The sequence below is a fragment of the Seriola lalandi genome, unplaced genomic scaffold (assembly GCF_002814215.2).
Source record: "Seriola lalandi dorsalis isolate HSWRI2012SDOR001 ecotype SW California unplaced genomic scaffold, Sedor1 jcf7180002052274, whole genome shotgun sequence".
NCBI lineage: Eukaryota > Metazoa > Chordata > Actinopteri > Carangiformes > Carangidae > Seriola > Seriola lalandi.
This window is the reverse complement of record NW_019522827.1, coordinates 4,422,171-4,444,248: the sequence shown is the minus strand read 5'-3', so window position 1 is coordinate 4,444,248 and position 22,078 is coordinate 4,422,171. Positions and strand designations below refer to the sequence as shown.

Below are 22,078 nucleotides of genomic sequence, written 5' to 3'. Positions count from 1 at the left end.
TGCATCTGTTAGCCCCCTAACTCTGCCCTTACTCATAGCAACTTTAAGCCTATAACTCCAACTCTTACCCTGACGTCAACCTTAACACACACACACACACACACACACACACACACACACACACACACACACACACACAGACTGAGGTCTGTCAGAGCTGCAGCGTCTCAGTGACTCATCCAGCAGAACAACTTGATGTTCCTCAAGTACATGAAAAGTAAAAGTAGTAAAATGAATCATTTAAAAACCCCAAGTTATCACGTTCACTAACTGAGCACACCAGCCTGATTTCTTACATCAGTATGTGGGATTCAGCTGTTTCTGACACCGATCAGACAACCAGTTTCTGCATGTAGCTGTCTCCATATGAAAGTTATTTCATTCTGCCTGTGAGTTCTTCCTGCCAAATGTTCAGATTTTTTCTTGCTTTATATTAATTACACACCATGTTTACCCACTACACCCCCAATCTCGTATTGATTTTTATTCATTTTCCATTTAATTTAATTTTCCAGAAAGCACGTTGAAAAACAGAAACCCACAATGTGTTAGTACATCTCTCTACTTCCTGTGTTCCCTACCATATACGGCAGTAAGTCTTGCACATATACTCTTATTGACAGCTGTGTAGGATCAACAGCTGTTTACTGTGACAGAATCTAAATCTGACTGATCATGATTTCTTTTGCAATAATGGTTCATTGACAGTGTTTAATAATCTAATGCCTGTTAACTGCAGGTACTACAAAATTAGTTAACATCTAATCTAATCATAATACAGAGATTAATATCACTCAAAGAGAGAGAAATGAATGCAAGTCTGGTACAAAAACGCATGTTTAAATCTTGCCGGCTTCTCTCTGCTGCTGCCACCGCCCCTCAGTTTACTGACAGCCACCAGCAGATGAGAGGGAGCGATGCTTCGTCTCCCCAGGATCCCTCTCTGGGATAATAGAGACGCTGTCGCCTGACCCTCTCTCGGCCCTGCATGTAAATATTTGTCATTCCCTGCAAGCTAAAGTGCACCGCTTCCCCTCCTCTGGAAAACAAACCTATTATTATCATCTTTTCTTTTTTTCCCCCCCCCCACGATGAAGGGAGCGTTTTGTGGCTTGTTGGGTTCACATCCTTACGTGATGCTGTTATATAACTGTGGAAAATGGTTTGAAATTGGCAGATTGGGGCTGATATGAAGAGAATCTGGCATGTTGTTGCACATTTTTACCCCCAAGAATGATTTGGTTGTTTGTTTATGAATTTTCTGAGTCACTTGAGTGGAGTTAGGAAATATATCACAGATAAGTCATCAACAAAGTATCGTTTAACTGGGTGAAATATATAGGAAAACGGACGCAATTAATAATCGAGGGCTCTTTCCCTCTCCTCTTCAGCTCTGCCTTTGACTGGCAATCAGGCTCTTTGAGGCTAATTTGACTCTCTTAGTTTGAGTCACAGTGTTATTCACCACTGTGTGATTAATCTCCAGCAGGACACATTTTCAGAACTGGAGTGGTTTTTAAGAGGTTCTCTCTTATGTGGGAAAAAAAGAACCGAGGCTGGGTTCAGTAGTATTTTATTTGGAACATTTAGGAGAAATTAATTTCCTAAATTGCTCAGAGTTTAAACTAAAAAACTCATATCTCATCCATTTTCAGAAGTCACAGTGATCCTTTTGAAGCCATTTACCCCACTTAGCAGAGCAAGCTCCACATTAATGATGACACACAGAGTAACACTGAGCAGTTATTTATTCTGGTCCACATTCACAGCTACGTCCCCATCCTCTCTCTGAACTGAGGGAGATTTATTTGAGTTTTGAGCAGGTGAGCTTCTTCACTCTGTAACCAGCAGATTATTCCACCTCTTCAGCTGACAGATGATAGACTGAATGTATGTACTGTATATTTGAGTGAGTCTGTGTAAGTATGTGCATTTCTGCTCCACACTCACTTTTTCCAAGTAAAAAGTGTCTGAGGGGAATGTGTTGCTAAATCTGAACTTAAAATGAAGTCCTGCTGACTGTTTTATCATTTTCATTTTTGTGTTCTTTAATTTGAACTCTTTCCAAATGACCTCAGTTTACATGTGCTATAAAACAAAGCCCATTTAAATTGTAATTTCTTTTTCGTCTTGTAATTTCTTTCTTTTTTTCCTTTTTCTTCTTTTTCTTACTATAATAAAAGTGGCAGTTTAAGAGGAGTTTATCTTCATGTCTTCAAATGGCAGCTGATTTAATCTGCCTCAGCTTTTAATTAGACCCTTTTCTGACCTTAACAAAGCTCCATATTGATTTTCTTTAGTTAACAGCTGCCCTCCATATGGTTTGATAATGGATATAATTGAAGTTGTGTTTTTTTTTAATGATTCAGTCCCATCTCACCAGCTCTGGCTCATAGCTGAAACCCAATACCTGGCTTGAACATGTTATGTAATGATGCTGGTTGTTGCTGCTCAATGACAAACCATTGTTTTGTGTGTGCACACAACCACAATGCTTCTCTCAGACCAGATCAACCAATATTCAATACCAATATCCCAATGTCTCCAGTGAGCTGCCATTTCCCATAAACTGCAGACAATACCCCGAGAGGCGAGAGGAAGATATCAAGCTTCATTAGAGACCCGTTCGCATGTGTTGACTCAAAGCAGAGGTGGCTGTCGTAGCCATCGACCTTTCCACTTTCAGGGAGCTTTGACTCACTGTGATTGCCGCCTTAAGCCTGGTTTAAGGGGCTCGGAAGTGGGGAGGAGTACTTGCTTGGTGCAGTCCATTGTTGAAGCTGAGGGGAAATGACGGGTTAAACTAACAAGTATAGAAACCGGCAGTTATTGGTGGATAACTGACCTCGAGTAAACATCATTGATTTTAAGGACGCCATGGTGTTTCTCGCTTGAGCGCTGCGTCTCCGGTGGCCATCAACTTTTTATAATGTGGTGTTCATGGACTATTACTTTACAACATAGAAGTCTGGATTTTATTTGTATGTATAAGGGATCATAAGATAATTTTGTAGGACTGTAGATGACATTGTTAGTTTACATACTGCAAGTGTAACAGCACTAGTCAAAAGCATTACATTTCAGTTCTCCATTTTATTTAAAAGCAGTGTGGTTAAGTTTGACTATTATATTTTTTATAAATGACCCTTCACTAAGGCCGGTGGCACATTTACCATTACAAACACTGAGTGCTTGACCTCAGACAGGTGTAGACAAAAACAGGTTCTCATTTTTAGTTGGAGTCCATTTATTTATTAGCTAAATTGATAAGAGTTATCTCCAAATGACTTTCAATTGTTTCCAGTTGACTCAATTGGCGGCTACATGTACATAGCCTACTGTGCAAAGGTTCTGGCACTTTAGATGTTTAGATTCTTACCCATCATTCGTACCATCTGATGTCTCTCAAAGTCATAAAGAGCTTCCTTCACAGACAAGAAGTCAGGAATCAGCCTTGGACTTCATGAAAAGACAGAATACACTGACACAGACTAAATCCATATACTGTGGCCAGTTCTCCAACATGTTTGAAGAGCCAACCTGCCAAGGACCTTGAAAAGCTGCCTGCAATTGTACCACAGAGAACTGGTCAAGGCTGGTCATTGACCTTAGTGCTTAAAACATTTGCACAATACTGTTTATTATATCATGCTAATTTAGACTGAAAAAAGAAACTGAGGCCCGTAGAACTGACAGGTCCGAGGCAAAAAGTCACCAACTGATGAAACACATTAGACACTATAAGTAAGGTATGATAAGGAAAATGCAGACCAGACTGAATGCACAGATGTTTAACAACACAATTAGGTTTATATTTTGATCTTTTACATACAATATGTTTCACTTTTACTTGAGGATGAATTGAGGATCAGGATAAACCAAAGAACTCGGGTAAACTAACTAACCCATAATTATACAGATGAAGACAGAGCCACTAACGTTACATTAAGTCTGATATAAGGGTTAGTAGTGTGGTACCTGCTCCCACACACTGGACACATGGCATCTTAATGTAGATAAATCCAAAGCTTAACAGACCAGCTCCTTCCTGTTGCATTTCTTAAGCTATTATTCAGCAAATGGTGTTTGGGGTTTATGGAGCATTGTTGGTTACAAAAAAGTGTTGGCTTGTTTCATCACACCAAACTTACACTACAACCTACACTTTCTTATATAAAAGTAAGCGATAAAAGGGAAAATAGATGGAGGACTGATACAAAGAGGAGGAGGGTGGCACAGCCAATGATCTGTCATTGTCCAAACACGCAGTTTGGATTTATGAGTAAGCACTTCCTTAATTTTCTGCTGATTAAGCATGTTATTTCTTGTGGAGGAGGCAAAGATGATTAAGGTTTTCTCATATAAATCAGTTGGAGCTTTAGTCAGCAGGCTGGTCAGCAAACACGACTTCCCGCATCTCAGACAGTATCTGTGTGATTGATGCAGAGAACACTTGTTGCACGAACATGCTTCTTTTGTGCAGTCATTTGTTCCTTTCATTTTTATATCAATAAAGAGCGACTGTTATGAAACCAAACAGTCGATTTATGTGGATTTCCTCGAAGCAAATCAATTCAGAGGCAGGAAACTGAACTTTGTCTGCATATAGCAATCAATAGAGGCGACTGAACTCTGGACTGTACCACCTGATGTCATTCCGATGTCTTCCATCAATATAATGCGGTCGAATATATATATGGTGATATGCACTAAATCCAAACACTGCCCATAGATTTGGGGAATCAGACCTAACCTGTCTTGTTTGGACTGTTGGTTAGGGTTGTTCTCTTTTTTGAGCAACTGTTCTGGAAAATGAATATTCTCTCCAGGGAAGCAAATTGTCCTGGTTTTAGTGAAAATGCCCTTTTCTTCTACTGCTACTCTGTTTTCTTCCTGGCTTTGTGAATTTGAAGAAGTAGCACTGCTCAGAGGGCGTTTTATACTCTCTTGTATTATAAAGACAGTGATGGCTGAAACTCTTGTCAAGTGACAATCACCACCACCCATTCCCTCATTCAGCAGCAGAGGAAACTTAAAGATAGCTTCATTAAAGTATACATTTTTAGCCAGTTTATGTGGGATTAAAAAATTCCCATCCTACATTGAAGTCATCATCTCTATCCTCATTTAAAAAATGGTCTCAATGTTGTAACCAAACCAAAGCACTTCTTTTTAAAACCTTACAATGAATGTGACTCTCCCTCTTCACCAAAGTCAAGAAACAAGCTCATAACTGTGATATCACTTTCTCCCACAGCACCCGGATGCAGTCTCTCCAGGTCGACTCTGTCCAGCGCTGGATGGAGGACCTCCGCCACATGACCGAGGTGGAGTGCATGTGTGTCCTCCAGGCCAAACCCATCGGGGTGGAGGAGGACTCCCAGCAGGGAGAGTTGATTGTGGGCTCCGGGGTCGGTGCAGGGGATCATGTGGCCAGGAACAACCTGCAGACGCTCCTCCGCCGAGCGCTGGTGGTCAGCACGGAGCTCGGCAAGATGTTCCAGCGGCTGGAGAAAGGACGCTGGCAGAGGGTCCACAGCACCGCCGTACGGGCTAACTGCCACGTCCGCTCTCTGGTGCATGAGTACAGCACCGCCCGGAGCACGCCACCTGAGATGCAGAAGGTGAAGGTGTTCAGAAGTGGCTGGAATGTGAAGCTTTTAACTTATTAATGGAAGATACAGGCCGAAGTGAAGGCTTCCTCATACACCAATTAAAATATAATATCCACATTTTCATGCTGTTACATAAAAAGACTCATTTTAGAATTATCCATATCCATAAAAATGTACTTAGGCTTATCAGTCTAACAATAGCAGCCTTGTTATCCTTCTCCAAGACCTCGACACTTCACAGGCCTGGGAGCACCAGTCATCAGAAACATCACATACTGTATATCATCAATTACCAAATACCGATAAAAATTTGCAAATCTGATTTAGAAGTGATCAGATCTTTGTTGATGAATGATCATTTAAATATCAGGGTTTTGTGCAAAAACCTTTTTGATCTCAAAGATGACTGGAAACACCAAACTGCACCAAACTGTAAAAGGCTGCAGATTTATTTAGCTTTATTCCACCTTTGTTTAACCAGGTAAATCCCACAGTTAGAAATTAGCAACCTCTGCTTCAAGGGGAGAGTTGGTCAGGAGGGCAGCATTGCAAGTTTCAGACAGGACAATACAACATCAGACACATAAATAAAACAATACTAAGAACCAGGTGACAGAGTAGGGTTTCTCAAACAAGCTAAGAACAGAGAAAGTTCACAACAGCCTTGAACTCTGGGATACTATGTTGTTAGGTTGTCACATGGGACATGTCTGATGAGTGTTTTATCACTACTCAGTGTGTTTCTTCTTTTTCATTTGTTGCAGTATGAGAAATCTTTGTTGGACAAGTGCATGGAGCTGACGAACATAACAGAGAGGTAAAACTATAAAAAGCTAATACACAATCATAGGAAAAAACAGTGGAATGATGCATAACATGTCAGTAACTGTTGTTTTAAATCGACCCCTCACCCCCAGGTGCCTTCACACTGATGATGAATTCTTCCTTAAATCCATGAGAGAGGCCATCCATGACATCCTCACTGATGTCAGTGATTCATTCAGCAACATGATCGACATGGCCTTAGCTAATGAGATCCGGGTATGTCATATGTAATATGTAAGCATATTTACCTTATGTTTTTCAATATTTATATTTTGCTCTCTGATCGGGCCGAATTTCTTCATGTCAAATGAAGGTGAGTTTAAGGCCGTGTGCAGCGTATAACAAAAGCTTTAGAGGACTGTTCGCCTGAGTGAGTCACAGCTCCACCCCTGACTCTACAGTGGACACTATCTAAGTGCATTTCACACACACCACACATGGCTTTAACTCACGGCTTTAAAGGTCCCATATACTATAAAGGGACCAGTTTGAGTTTTAGAGAGTGAGGACATTTTCTGAGTCTGGCTTTGACCGTTTGAAGGCCTGTGCCTGGTTTTTGGGTTAAAGTTACAATTAGATGTTTGTGTGTTTGTGCCAGTGAATCAACGGAGGTACAGTTTCCCAGTTCATCAACTATATACGGTCTAGTAGAAATATTGTATAAACACGGGTCCATCATTATTTGGGCTGCACTAATTGAGGATTACATCATGTTTGTATGACCGAGAGAATTAAGGTAAAGTGGAAGATATATTTATTATTTCACTCTAATGAATCCATGATTACACTCACGCACATGATGGATGATTGAATTTCATGTCTGAGACATTACACAGAGTCAATGACTGTAGGAAAAAAGTTTCTATTTATATGTTCTCATTGTGTAATTATCATTATTCACTCTTTATTCTTTATTTACACTTTAAATTAAATATTTAAGCTTGCTCTACATGAGTCAGCTAGCACTCACAGATCTTAAAGCTGAGTGCAAAAACAAACAGTGATGAGCCTGTGAAACGACACAACCTGTTATCCTGTAATCCATCTACTACCATCATTTGGGCCCAGTCTAATGGCAGAAAAAATCTAATTATTCAAATGATCTTACCTCATGGGAAGAAATATATAATTTATTTTCAATCTGCAGAACTTGACAGCTTCTGACTTTGGTCCACTGGTAGTACAGTATAGCTGATCCACTGATAATGAGATGAACAGGCTACTAGCAACAGACTTGTATTTTTCTACAAACAAAAACTGCCATCACAATAATTTCAAAAATGCTTTGATATATGAAAACTATAAAGAGAAGATTTAAATGTTTATCAATTAAAACAAATTAACTTTAAATAGACCTTAACATTATTTAAAAAAAACACAGCTAATGAGCTAATGGTAGTGCTTACTCTTCTCACAGGTCCTGATCAAACAGATTGAATCATCGGACAGCATTCACACCATCGGCAGTGCCATTAGCAACCTGCTGTCCCTCACACAGGATGGGCCTCAGCTCTGCAGCATCATTGCCAAGGTACTGTGTACTGTACATGCTAGTGGACTCTGTGCTGTCTTGGCAATGGTTATACAGACTTAATTTATAGAGACTGGGAGCATTGAAATGTATCTGTATGAGATTAATCCATCTCCACTGATGCATGTGATCGTGAAAAAGCCTGTGAGGTCTGAGATCCTGACGTCAGTGACAAGTCAGCAGCATGATGTAGTATATTCTTAATTTGCGATTTTCACTCAGACCTCCCCACTGAGTCTTTGGCTGAGGGGACTTCATTTGATATTAAATCTCCACCCCTTCCTTCTCTCTGGACACACCCCTGTTACGATCAGCCCCACCTTTTGCCATTGTTCATCATCCGGACCAGCAGACCTGCGGCTATCTCTTTATACAAGCCTCTAAAAAGCTATTTCATTGTGAGATAAGACAAGACAGACCAGACAGCAAGCCTCAGTTGGCCATTAGTTAGCTGGCTGCTTCCAGGATACTCTTGATAAGAGTCATTCTGATGGCCTACACACACACACACACACACACACACACACACACACACACACACACACACACACACACACACACACACACACACACACACCTCTTTGCTCCCAGATTGTCAGATCAATTCTGTCAGCTCCCATTAGCAGGGAGCACTGATCACAAATGCAGGTTGCTCAGGCTTACCTTTCTGTCAGCTCCGTCTTTTTGAACTCCCTCTGTAGCTCCTCTGTAGCTCCGCTGGCCGAACCCTCAGAGAGGTGTCTGAGGGAAACCTGCCTGCAAATTACTACTAATGAATACCCAATACATAACATCGTCCACCTGCCATCTGACTTAATTAGCTTCCACCAGCCTGTCCGTCACATACACACCCTTTACAGTAATGCGTATCATCTGGCTCATAACCGAGCTGCTCACTCATTATTATTTTCCGCAGCCTGCTGACTTTACTCATGCACTTATTTCGAATAACAGCAATTAGCCGTTTAAATGCTTGGGTGGGGACCTGATATTTCTGCCTCCTCCATCTCTTTACCAGAGGGGAGTAGGTTAAATGTGTGGTGGTGAAGCAGACAGCAGAATAAATAGAGATGAATCTCTGTGAATATATTCAGCCAAGGGTTAAATAGATCTGGAGGATCTTTAGGTATTATTATGTTGATTTCATTATGCTGGAAGCACCCGATGAGTGGAGTTTAACAATATTAAACTGCATTATGTATAACACACAGTTTAAGGTAATGGCACCTCCTTAGAGAAATGAGAGTGTTGTGTTCATAATTAGGTATTAACTTGTTATTTACATCCATCTGGCTCGATGACAACAGCAGCTCTATCTTGCTCATTTTGCCTGTCATCTTGTTGCTAATACATCAGTGTGCATGACAGGGTTGTTATTCATACAGTCATACAGTTCTCCCCTGGGTTTTGTAGGAGAATTAAAGGCCCCCTATTGTATTTACAAATAAAGATTTCCATGTCTTTTTTAAAGCAGGTCTAGTTTCTATATTTATACTGTGAAAGTATCAAAGCCTCAGTCCACAGAGAAATGCACACAGCCTGTATTCAGAAACTCAGCCTTAAAACCAGCCGTCAGTGTTGTGATGTCACAACAAAGCAGTCACTGCCCTCAGCCATGCCATACTAGAGCTCCAGAGAGAAGCCTGAGAGAGGAGATGTATAACAACACCGAGATGGTTTTTGGTTCTTAAAACCACAAATATATCTTCTTACAGATATAGAAACGTCTATATCTCACAGCAAAAGTGTTTATTAAATGAAAAATGTGGATCCTTAAAGCTGCATTCATTTATTTCTGTATACTTGGAGGCAGCAGAAACAACCTGTAAACAGACATTTATACTACAAATCCGTTAGAAAACAGCTCCACAGCAGAAAGAACATTAGAAACATTAGAATTCATTTGGAGTTTTGTTTATGTCCACCTAATAAATATGTGTCCATCATCCACATCTTTTTAGCCCTGTTTTGGTGTCAACCAGCTATCTGGCTCTTTAGGTGCTAAATGCTCCACCATGTTCACCAGCCTGTCTCTAACTTGCCTGCTGTTTGGTGTAAAGCACATAGCATACAGTGTTTTTTTTTTTTTTTGCATGTTCTTTTACTGAGAACAGCTGTTTGCTGCTGTAAACAAGGCCAATGAATGCCGGGACTGAGCTGAAAACCAAAACAATGAGCTGAAAGACGCTCAAAAAGCTAATTAAAGCTGAGTCAAGTAATAATTATATGTGGGTCTGTAACTGTGAACGACTCCTTTAACATACAAGTAGTCAGTTGTTAATATAAAATATTTAATATACAGTAGCAGCTTTAAATAAGCTGTGAAAGAAAGTAGATTTAAAAATCCATTATAGCAAGTGTATTAGGGAATCTATTTATACCTTTATATGGGAGCTAAATAAATCATATGCTTTAAAAACATGTTTCATTTACTTGTGGATAAATTATTTAATTTGTTTGCAATGCTATATTAAATCAAATGTACGCATGACAGTAATGGCAAGCGGAGCGCATATGACCTTGGAAAGATACCAAAAAGGCACATGAGATGTACCATTTTTCATCTCTAATTATAAAAACTCAGGATTTCAAAACATGTTCAGTGTTTTATTCTCATGTGCCTCTTATGTGTGGTTTATACTACTACAGAATAAAGCACCTCTCCATAATTGACAGCTTGTCAGACTCTGAGTAATCACGCAACCGTGACTGATTTGTCACGACTGAATGAACTGCACCCATCTGGTATACCAAGCAGGTCAGAAAAAATCCTAAAAATGATTGTCAAACACCATCCATGTCTGCCTCTATATGATGACCCACTCATAATGACAAAACATAAAATAATGCTTAATATAGTTCAATAAAAGACAAAAAGATCTTTTCAATATGTGTCGAGCAAGTCGAGTCTCATTTTCCTTTCTTTAACATTTATATTTTGAGGGTAATTTATAGTCTAATTTTCACCTGATCTGCATGTCACCAACACACACATAACAACTCCACATGGACAGGACCAGGGCGAGAAAAATGTTATATGAGCTGACAGTGTTTAATACTGAGCCATGTAGCACCTCATAAATCAAACAGCAGCTGGAATATTAGAGAGCAACTATTTCATGATGTACAAGCGAGTTTAGTGTCTCATTGTTTACCTACCGTCATGACGGATACTGATCTAAATGTGTCCATGTTGGCAGACTCCTCGTGTGTGTGTGTCCTTGCTCTTGTGACAATGAAAGCTTCAGACTGCGGGGTGTGGGAGAGCGTGATGTCGCAGTAACTCAGGCCTGGTGAGATTCAACGTGCCGTCAAAACTACGTGGGCAGAGAGGGAAGAGATATTTAGAGATCGAACAAAAAGAAGAAGAATGAACTGTGTTTTTGGGGCAATCATTATGCTTTTTACCAACCTTTAGTTGAACAGTGAGATTGTTTTTTATTTAATTATTCTTTTCTTTAACCAACAAGCCTTTTGTTTGCAAATCAAGAAGTAAACTGCCTGCAACCTCTTGCATCCTCCAGAAACTGCAGGCTTTGTGTCAGCGAGTACAACACACCAGAGCAAAGGTTTCAATTCAGAAAACTATGAGATGGAAAGAAATTACACGCTTTGTAGGCCTTCACATGCAAACACACGGATAGAGAGGCGTTTTTAGACGAGTAGTCAAGTTTCACATGATGATGTTAGTGCAGCAAGTACCAAGATGCGTGAGTGCGAGAACAAATGTGTCTGTGGGCTTCGTTTAAAGGATGAGGATGAAGTCAGTGGAAACAATAGAACTGCAAGTTGTTTGACAGGGAAGGGAAAGAAACAAACGATGAGCCCAACGATCTGTGAAAAGGAAAAAGCAAGAGAAAATCTGTAAAGATGAAACCAACACAGGCATCTCCACTTTACTTATCTCAGTTTAGCATATTAGCATTCTAACATTTACTAATGAGGGCTAAACTCAAAGGACAGCTGAGGGTGATGGGAATGTCATTAGTTTTGCAGGTATTTTGTCATAAACCAAAGTATTGGAAACCCTGAATTGATGTTGGCAGGAGATCTTTAAAACGATTAGAGTTCATCCTGGCGGACAAGAATGTGTTTACCATATTTCATGTTAATCCATCCAACAGTTGTCAAGGTACTTCATTCAAAACCACAAATGTGAACCTCATGGTGGCGCTAGAGGAAAAGTCAGGCGATCATCAAGTCTGTTGAATTCATGTTCTTTGGATGTCTGCACCACATTTCATGTCAATCCATCCCATAGTTGTTGAGATATTTTAGTTTGTGGACAGACTGACATGCTGCTAGCCTGACTAAAATCCATAAAACATCACACTGTCAAAAGCTTGAAAGAGACAAAACTATAAAGGAGTTTTCCACTTTATTCAAGTTCTGCCACAATCTGATGCACCTCTCACATTCAGGTGTGTAGAGATATACACTGTCAGTATCAATGTCACAATGTGGAATCTTTAAGGGAGCTATTTGTAAGTTTTGCTACATATCCAACGTTAGCTTTAACAGCCATTTACTGCCAGTCTTGCCAAGAGCTTCAGCCATTGCTGCATTTACAATACAAGAAGTTATAATGCTGTATGTCCTTTGAGCAGAGCTACGTCTTCGTCGGAGCACTGAAGATGACTCTGCAGTGACTAGGTATCAGAAAGTGACAAGACAGGCTAGCTCGTTAGCATGCTAACTTCGGTCGAAGAAAAACAGTGATGGAAATCAAAGCAAAACCAGAGGGTTGCTTTCAACCACTGGGGACACCTCTTCGTTAGTAAAGGAATTAAGTTTGATGCTGAACTCACAATGTTTGTTCTAGACTGGTAAATAAACACCTGTTAATGCTAATGTTGGCTATATAGCGATAGCAAAACTTATAATTGCTCCTTTAGCAGAGATTATACATCTGTATAGATGTAAAGCTCTCATTGTCATAAATTGTTTGATATCCAGGAGCAGTTTTTAGCCAATAAAACTTTATTTTATTTTATTTTATTTTTTGTCTAAATTTTTATTTTAAACCAAAGCTCAAAAATGCATTAGCCCATTCTGAGATTCTCCACAGACTCTCTCTTAGTTTTTTTTTTTTTTTTTTTTAAAGCTAAGCAACATTTGCGTCACATAAAAACAGTCAGATCAACAGCCTCTTCATCACTACCCGAACACAGCTTGAATCCGCCTGCGAGGCTCTCTGGAGTTTCAAAAGGTTTACTGAAAACTGTCTGACGGTGTTGGCAGCTCCTCCAGGGATGGCGGACCAATATTGTGTAGGCAGCGAGCAGGGAGGAGCGGTCAGGTTAGAGGGCAGGATGATTAACCACTCCAAGCCCCAGCAGCATGGCCTTCGCAGCATATGAGACATGCCAGCCCAGTATAATGGCCTTATTAGGATAATGGTGGTAGTTACCGGCTTCGTCTTCCTCCGTGTAATTCTGTCTATCTGCACGGTGAATAGAATTCAATACCTGCAAGTGTTTTTTGTCAGAAGGGTGCTGTAGTGTAGACATGGAGCCAATACAGGAGCTATTTTTGTTTGTTTACACCAGCACAACCTAACAGAAAATGCTCAGCTATTATAGCTGGCAAATCATCTCTATTTTTGCTCAGTGTTTACCGTTCATGAAATATGTATATTTTGGCTGTTTTTGTCCGACATGATAAATTGTGTGAGCCATTTGATAGGCTCTGTGGTTGGCAGGCTCGCTGAGTGAAGCCTCCCAAATCCATCGGTCATCTCAGGTCTCCTGGACTCTTTAAAACCAGCGTGCTGCTATTGGCTTAGGTCTGTAGGACCTGATGGATCTCACAGCACAGTCTGAGCAAGGAGCAATTTGATCGGTCATTTTGCGCAATCATGTGTGCTTCAAGACAAGAGCTGATTATGATGTGTGGTGCATAATTTGGTGTATAATGTCAGGCCTGTGAAAGTCTCGTTGAAAGTTGTTTTACCGACCTAACCCGCTTTTTGTTCTGCTTTAACCTGTGCTGCTGGACAATGTGGAGAGAATGAACTGAACCAAACAGTGTCCAGTTGACAAATGAACATCTGCATATGAGAATGTGATGTACTGTACCTCACAAGGTTATTATCATTAATTAAAACTAAATAACGAAAACTAGACGTGAAAAAACATTTTCATTAACTGAAATACAAATAAAAAAGCTTAACTGAAACAGTATTGTGTGTTTACAAAAGTAACTAAATTATAGAGATATAGAGATTTGTGGATGGTTTTTCTTATCTGTCCTAAGTGAATATATTTTTTAAATGATATGATGTTTTGTTGAGTTTTTATTACACAGTCCCTTTTCTGACCTTTTGTATCTTTGTATCTATATTACAAAAAAAAACTAAAACACTGAAACTAAACTAAAACCAAGCATTTTCAAAAAATAAAAACTAAACTAGCAAAGCTTCTTTAAAACCTATTTAAAAGTAAACTGAAATTGAAAACAAGTCAAAACTAAATAAAAAATAAAAACTAATAAAAAATCGAAAACTATTATAACTTACTGTATATCCACAGTACCTGGTAAAGGTTTCACTGACATACGACCTGTTCAGGGTGTTGCCAGGTTGTATCAAGCTGAGGTAGCAGCCACAAATTAGTCATGGCTACAATGCTGATGGAGGAAAGCAGAGCAACAAAAGCGATATGACCTCAACCCACTGTTTAAACGCTGCAGTGTGACTGTTAAACAGCAGGTACAGGATTAACACACACTCAGCTATAGCCTGAGAAATGCAACTGAACCCTGCTCTTTATCACAGCTCTGATGCTGCAGTTTTTTTAAAAATAGTTTTTACCATGTGCCAGACCAGGGACAAATACACATGTTCATGTTCATATATAATATGGCTTTATACTGTGTTAGGGGTTACTTTCTCAATTTTCACTAGGTAAATAAGGATACATATTTATTAAACAGTAAGAGTAAGTCTTTATTTATCAGTTAATCAATAAATGAAATACCAAAATAATAATAAACAAGTGGTGTGAGGCCACTTCAAGTCTGTTACAGTTATTTATGGTTCCCCAACTAAGAGACTTGGTCTTGTACAAATATCCAGTCTCCATTATGCACACGGTCCCTGCATTCACACAGACTCACTGTATTGTAACATATCCATGTTCATGTTCATATTCATTTTGTGCAATGTAAATTTCTCATGGAAAAACGCTTCTCTTGTCATTTTACTGTTGAATCAAACCAGTGGTCAACCAAAGATTCAGCAGTTAGACCTGTTCAAAGACACCTGTTACTGATGCTGATGAATATATTTTTACTGTTGCAGGGACTCTACTTGTCACAATTTAGCCCCAGTGCAGATTTACGAAGCACTGTAGTGTTGTGTAGTTCTTATTATATTTCCTTCTTCCACAGGAAGGAGCTGTGGTGGCCCTGTTTAAGATCTGCAGGCAGGACCGCTTTAAAGACCTCTACGCTCACGCTCTGAGAACAGTGGCCTCTATCTGCTGTGTGGAGGAGGGCATCAACCAACTGGACAAGGTAAATATATTACACACACACAACTACAGATGGATTGGCAAATTTAAAGAAAACCCTGAAAAATAAGTGGAGAGACAGGATGACAATGCTCCCGTCCACAGGGCATGAGGGGTCACTGAATGGTTTGATGAGTACGACAATGATGTGAATCATTTGCTGTGGCCTTCACAGTCACCAGATCTCAAAACAGTTACACCTATGGGAGATTATGGACTGACGTGTTAAACAGCACTCTCCACCACCATTATTAAAACACCAAATGAGGGAATATGTTTCGGAAGAATGGTGGTCATCCTCCAGTAGAGTTCATAGACTTGGAGAATCAATGACGAGGAGCACTGAAGCCGTTATGGAAACACGTGGTGGCCCAACACCTTACTAAGACACTTTATGTTGGTTTTTACTTTAATTTGTCACTCATCTGTATATATATTCTATTCTTATTGGTGTACAGCAATTCACTAACCCTACCCTCATCCATCACAACCGAAATCTAATCTAACCAAACCTAAATCTAACTCTAACCTGGGCCTTAATTTAGATCCTAACATTAGCTCAATTCTAAAGTTAATCAAAAACTTGGTTTGGGTTTCGGACCGTGATAATAATAGCTGATTGGGTAATTCATTTAATACAACTGAGTATTTATCAGGGACATATACGAAGTTTCATTGTTCTTAAATGAGCAGCAGTTGGCCTTAAAGGCAAATATTCATCTATAACTCATGGCCAGATGTGAAAAAACAAAAAGAAAACATTAAGATGCGGAAGAAAATTGTACAAGAGCACTAATCCAGATTTTCTTGTAATAGAAAAATGGGTATGTGGATGTGTATGAGACAGAGAGAGAGAGAGAGAGAGAGAGAGAGAGAGAGAAGGAGAAGGAGAGGACATTAATCAAAACTAAGTAAGTACAGTACTTCCAGTAAAATACCTTGGCTACCTCCAGTCCAGACAGATTATGTTTACACTGATCAGCTGAAAGTTGTAGCTCAGACAGCCAGTTGCTCCTCTTCCCAGCAGCAGCACAGTATATCCTGCCTAGTACACTTTCGGCCAAGCTCCCACTCTCCATGTTTTGACTGGGAGGCTGTAGTTTGTTTTCACAGGTGAACTTGCGCCAACAACGGCAGCAGGAGGAGGCTTGGCTGCGCAGACATAGTGTGTGAATTTGAGGATCAGCAGTTGAATGAAAGATTTAACAGAAAAAAGTATTTGTTTCTTCACGGGGAAATAAAATAATGTCGTCTTTGTATTAGGACATCCTTTAAATACACTATAAAATATCTGTACATTGGTTTGAGATTAAAGTACCTGGTACCTTATATTTGGTATAAAGTACCAGTTATAGTAATATAATATATAATAATATAAATATATCATTATCTTTTGCCAGTGCAGCTGAGAATAGTATTTACCAAAATCATGATTCCTTAAAACCAATTTTTTTGGTCATTTAACCTTTAAGTCAGTGTTATCTTTCCACATCTTTGAGCATGCAAGGGTTGTAATTTTTGTCACCAATATGCTGTGTTTGTGCGACCACTACACTACAAGGGTACCAACTGTAAACAAACATGGATGCCAAGTTTTAAAGGAGCCATTTGTAAGTATTGCTATTGCTATATAGCCAGTGTTAGCATTAGCAGCTGTTTACTTACCAGTATAGAAGAAATGTTGCAAGTTCATCATCAAACTTCTTTCCTTTACTCACCAAGAGCTGTTGTTACCTCTTGTTTCTATCACGGCTTTTCTTCTACTGAAGCTAGCATGCTAACAAGCTAGCCCCGACCTGTCTTGTCATTTTCCGATAGCAACTCACTGTAGCCTCCAATCTGCCATGAAGAAGTAGTGCTGCTTAGAGAGCTAATATAGCCTCTAGTTTTATAAAGACAACGATGGCCGAAGCCACCTGTTCCTTGGAAGAAACCACGAGAAAACTTACAAATAGCCCCTTTAAGAGAACCTGTATGACTAGGTCGGCCGCCACCCTCCCCTCAATTCATCTTTAGAATAATACAAAGACAACCAAATGTGTTGTAATTTTTCTTGCAAGGATGCCGCCATTTTGATTTGATTCATAGTGCGCATGGGCGAAATACGTAGATGATGAGCTGCTGCAGTGAGCATAACTGAAGCCTTACTGGAGAGGACTCACATGTTGCAGGTACTTCAGGCAGACTTGATTGTAAAATGTAGTGTAGGAACTGACAGGGCCAAACTTAACAGCAACACTGTTTTTGTGTTTGTCTCATAATGAATAATTAATGTTACATGTCGCTCCTTCATATTGTTTTGGAGGCAAACACTGACTCACACAGGCTCCATGGATTTAATACTACACTACTATTTTGGAGAAACTTTTGACTGCAGTAGTTGAGTTTTCCAGCTTTCTATTTATTTGATGAAATTTTCATGAATGAGTTCACTAAGTTCAGTCACCTCAGAGTTGGTGAGCCGCCATTAAACTCTCTAGCTGTATAATTTTAGGACAGGAGGCGGTGAGGAAATAAGCACCACACTGTGTAAGGTTAAGTATGTGTTTTTTTTTCTGATGCCAGAGTTATACAGCACATACACAAGAAGATGAGTCATGATTTACAGTGAGTCTCTGAGGTACACAGAAATGAGATTATTAAATGGGACCTCCTGACCGATGAGCTGACAGGTCAAACATTTAGACCTGAGTGACTTCTCTCAGTGTTTGTGTCTATGTGTAAAGAAAAAAAAAAAGGTGAAACAGAGAGAGAAAACTAATGATACAGCCTTCTGTGTTTGTCCCTGTTTTTTCCCTATCGAGAATTCAACCACAATAAACAACAGACGCACCTGTGTCAAGCGAGCGTTTACAGAAAGACAAATATAACCTGATTCCGGCGAATAATGATGCCACAATGGTGTCTGCGTTCACATATAGAGCAGCTGGGACAGCATGAATCATCCGAGTGTGAAAACTTTTTAACGGGAACCAAAGTCCGCCCCAGATTAGCAGCTTCGTCCCGGGAGAGAGGCTGTCAGGCAAGTCTATGCTACCAACCGCTCACCGGCGACCGCTCAGGCTTGAGAAACACAACTGTCACTGTTGAGGGGTGATTGAGAAAAAGGGGCCGGTGTGCACCAGCACTGCTCATTGGTGAATATACAGTACACCTCTTAGTTTTGCTCCCAACAGGAACACTGTGTAATCATAACATGGTGAATAGGAAAAGTATTGATTGTGAGTGAGATGGACAAAGAAAAAGAACTTCCACATCAAGTGGGATACACTGAAAAGATCAACTTTATTTTATTTATTCATTTATTTTATCGGTGAAAAAACATAATGAACAGAAAGTGACAGCAGATATTGTGGCTAGGAAAACATAAAACATGACAAAGTGTTTATGAAATAAGATTTAGGGGTGTAGAATGAATATTGATGGGTAAGTCACGAGTAGTGTGTGTGTGTGTGTGTGTATGTAAAAAGATCAGTTTTAGCTCACAGTTCTACAAAATAGATCTAAATTATACAACATAATCGCCCTCAAGTGCAACACACACACACACATATTTTGTGTAGCTCTAAATCATATGATGTAGCACACAACAGAAGAGTCACACTGACTGAGCCTGGATGTGGCCAATACGTGAAGTGAATGCACTTCTGAAGCGTCTATGTATGTCGATGCTTCGTGTCCTGATGAATGTAAATTTGTGATGCTACACACTGGTGTGTGTGTCGCCCTCCTATCACTTCAGGGTGCCATATTTCAGAATAGAGCAGGGGTTCCCAACCTGCGGGGCCCACTGGTGGGCCGCAAAGGTTGCAAGTGGGTCGACAACATTTTCAAAACAGAAAAATTTTGGTGAAGATGTAATTATAGAATATATATAAATATGTCAATAATATTTTTAAATGTTTTAAAACAAAATGCTTTTTAAAAACATTTTTAAAAAAATTTTGTGTAACGCCTAGCACTGTGATAAACTAATGGCAGGAACTGGTCGCTGACCAGACAACTTTGCCGCTGGACTACATCATATAGTTTTTTGCTAGTCTGAAAATTTTTTTTGCTAATCAAATCTTGTTTGCAACAGGAAGAATTAAAGGAGAGTCAAGAGACAGATGGTGAATCGACGAGTGATCTCTCCTCTGTCAAACAAAAAAGAAAAATTGAGTTTACATGTTTACCTTGCTTTCAGTTGAGTCCTGAATGTTTGATCGTTATCATTAAAATAAAAAGTGTTCAGAGAAGGAATTATTCAGCCTCCACGGTGTTACAGAGTCAGATGTGGGCCGCCAGCATTTTAGATTTTCTTAGATTCCAGATATTTTAGATAAGCTTGGGAACCACTGATATAGAGTATATTAGAGTATTTGGGATTTCTTTTGTTATTTTCCCTTTAATAATGCATGATTACCCCCTCTCTGCTAAGTATTCATGTCGTGTAAGTTGAAAGGAAAAGTTTCAGATTTTCATTGGGATTCCAGGTTTAACATTCTGCTCTTTTGTTCCTGTAACACAGAACCACAATTCAATTTATTTCCTCGATCACAAGCAAAAAGTAGAGGAAAATAACAGCGACAGTGGCATCGACTCTTAAAAGTGCAGAGAAGCTGTTTGGCGTTGGCGCAGAGATTGAACTGAGTGAGATACATCCACTGTAGGGTAACCGAGGAGTCGGGGAACGTTCTTTTTTGGGAGGAGGAGGAGGAGGTGCAGGTGGGGGATAGTGGGGGAAACAGAGGGGGGACGGTACATGAATGGGGAGGGGGTGGAGAGTGGACTGTTCCACGTCAGTGGGTCGTGCTGGCACTCTGCTACAGACATCCACAGAGACAAAAATAGGGAAATGCCCTGTGAAGCTTGGTGTGCGGATGCTCGTCAGCAGATAGGACTGACAGGTGTGGCTGGCTGAGAGTGACGCTCTGCCTCACTCTGGATGCTCGTCTCTAAACTTTAGTTTCCAGGAGAGTTGGTTGATGGTGACGGAGCATCAGAACATCAGTGTGCTCTTTCATAAATGAATATATGAATGAATATTGACTAAAATTGAACAGTGACTGTAATAAAGAAAGCAATGTTTCTGATCTATCAGGTAATGCATTTTCTCCTGACTATGAATTTTAATTGATACTGTGGAATAATCCCAGAGTGTGTGCTGATTTTCAGCACTTGCACACATGCAGGACTGGCATATGATGCAGAACAAGCAGCAGCTGTGTTAAACTTTATATGAACTGTGCAACACTGCCCTCCAGTGGATAAAGATTGGTTCTACATCTACATAATTTTCTGAAGCCTCCATACTCTCATACCAAATCATACACACAAGTAAACACAACCACACAGAGGAGATCACTATGACCTCATACCCCTGCGTGAACTTGTCTTCAGAGGAGGATTTCCAAAATCACACACAACTACAAAAATATCAAGGACAACAGAGTAAAGTCCAAAACTTGTTTCCATTGTGGTCCACTGATGTAAAGAGAGTAAAGCTGCAGGAGTCAGTGTGACATCAGAGGGTTTTGGCAACAGCCAGGGTTTCTGTGGATCCTTAAAATGTTTTAGAAAGGCCTTAAATATAGATTAAAAACATGTGCAGATATTCAGACCAACAAACCAGCACAGTAAATACCTACTGTATATCAACTTGAAAAAACTCCAAAACCTTAAAATAGATTATAAAAGTACATATACAGTATGTTTTTAGATAGGATTATGTAAGTTTATTCCTCCAAATTTCCAATCAACCAAGTGTGTTGCTTACTTATTATTCTAATGTGCAAAGCAAACTTGTTACTTATTCCTGGCACCATAGAACCTAAAGGAACAGACACCCTTATTGGTATTAAACCTCGGCAAGCACCAGTTGGCAACACTGGCTCTATGGTGGCATGAGTTCACCCTGAGTCTACAAAGATCGTCTTTGAGCTACACTGACAACAACTCACATTAAAGTTTTAAGTATTTCTAGATTGATTTACAACTGTCCTGGCAGCCACTGGTTTCCATTCAATTTCCCAGTATGGAAAACTTTAGACTTTAGTCAATCAGTCAATCACTTTATTTGTCCCCAGTGGGGACTTTAGCACACATACAAACTTAAAAACACAGGGCACATAAATGCAACACCAAGACCAAACGCTAAAGGACAACGAGTTAATAAAAAACAAACCAGAAACAGTACATTAGTAGACATCAGGTTAAAACAACATCTACCTTTTCCTCCTCAAATTCAGGAGGGAGACGGCAGAGAGTATAAAAGAGTGTTTGAATCAGAGGAGGGAACCAGATGGCAGAAACTAAGTCTGCTGATGTAAAGGAACAATCTGACAGGATGGATTGAGTTATTTGTAAAGATCCTGCAGATTGTCCTGTGAACCAGTTGTTTTACTACAGACATTTACCACCTTAAACGGAGGCTCACGATAGGTCAGGCAGGCACTGATGTCAGCTATAGTCACATGTCCAATACACCCTCCAATCATGTATGTCTATAACAATGGACATCGGTGCTCCATATAAACATTTGGTTCACAGTCTACTTACAACAACGCTGAGCTCTGCATCCTTGCTGCCACACTGCTGCTTTCAAGATTTAACCC

General features: G+C 39.8%; 1 protein-coding gene across 2 annotated transcripts in view; it reads left to right on the top strand.

Moving 5' to 3' along the window:
* insc (INSC spindle orientation adaptor protein) overlaps nt 1-22,078 on the top strand; it is a 60,042-nt gene that overhangs the window by 29,749 nt on the left and 8,215 nt on the right. For both annotated transcript variants that reach the window (XM_023400217.2, XM_023400219.2), the window contains exons 3-7: nt 5,258-5,624; nt 6,380-6,432; nt 6,533-6,656; nt 7,858-7,971; nt 15,361-15,486. In XM_023400217.2, coding sequence (XP_023255985.1) covers nt 5,258-5,624; nt 6,380-6,432; nt 6,533-6,656; nt 7,858-7,971; nt 15,361-15,486 — 784 coding nt within the window. The remainder of the gene's footprint in view (nt 1-5,257; nt 5,625-6,379; nt 6,433-6,532; nt 6,657-7,857; nt 7,972-15,360; nt 15,487-22,078) is intronic.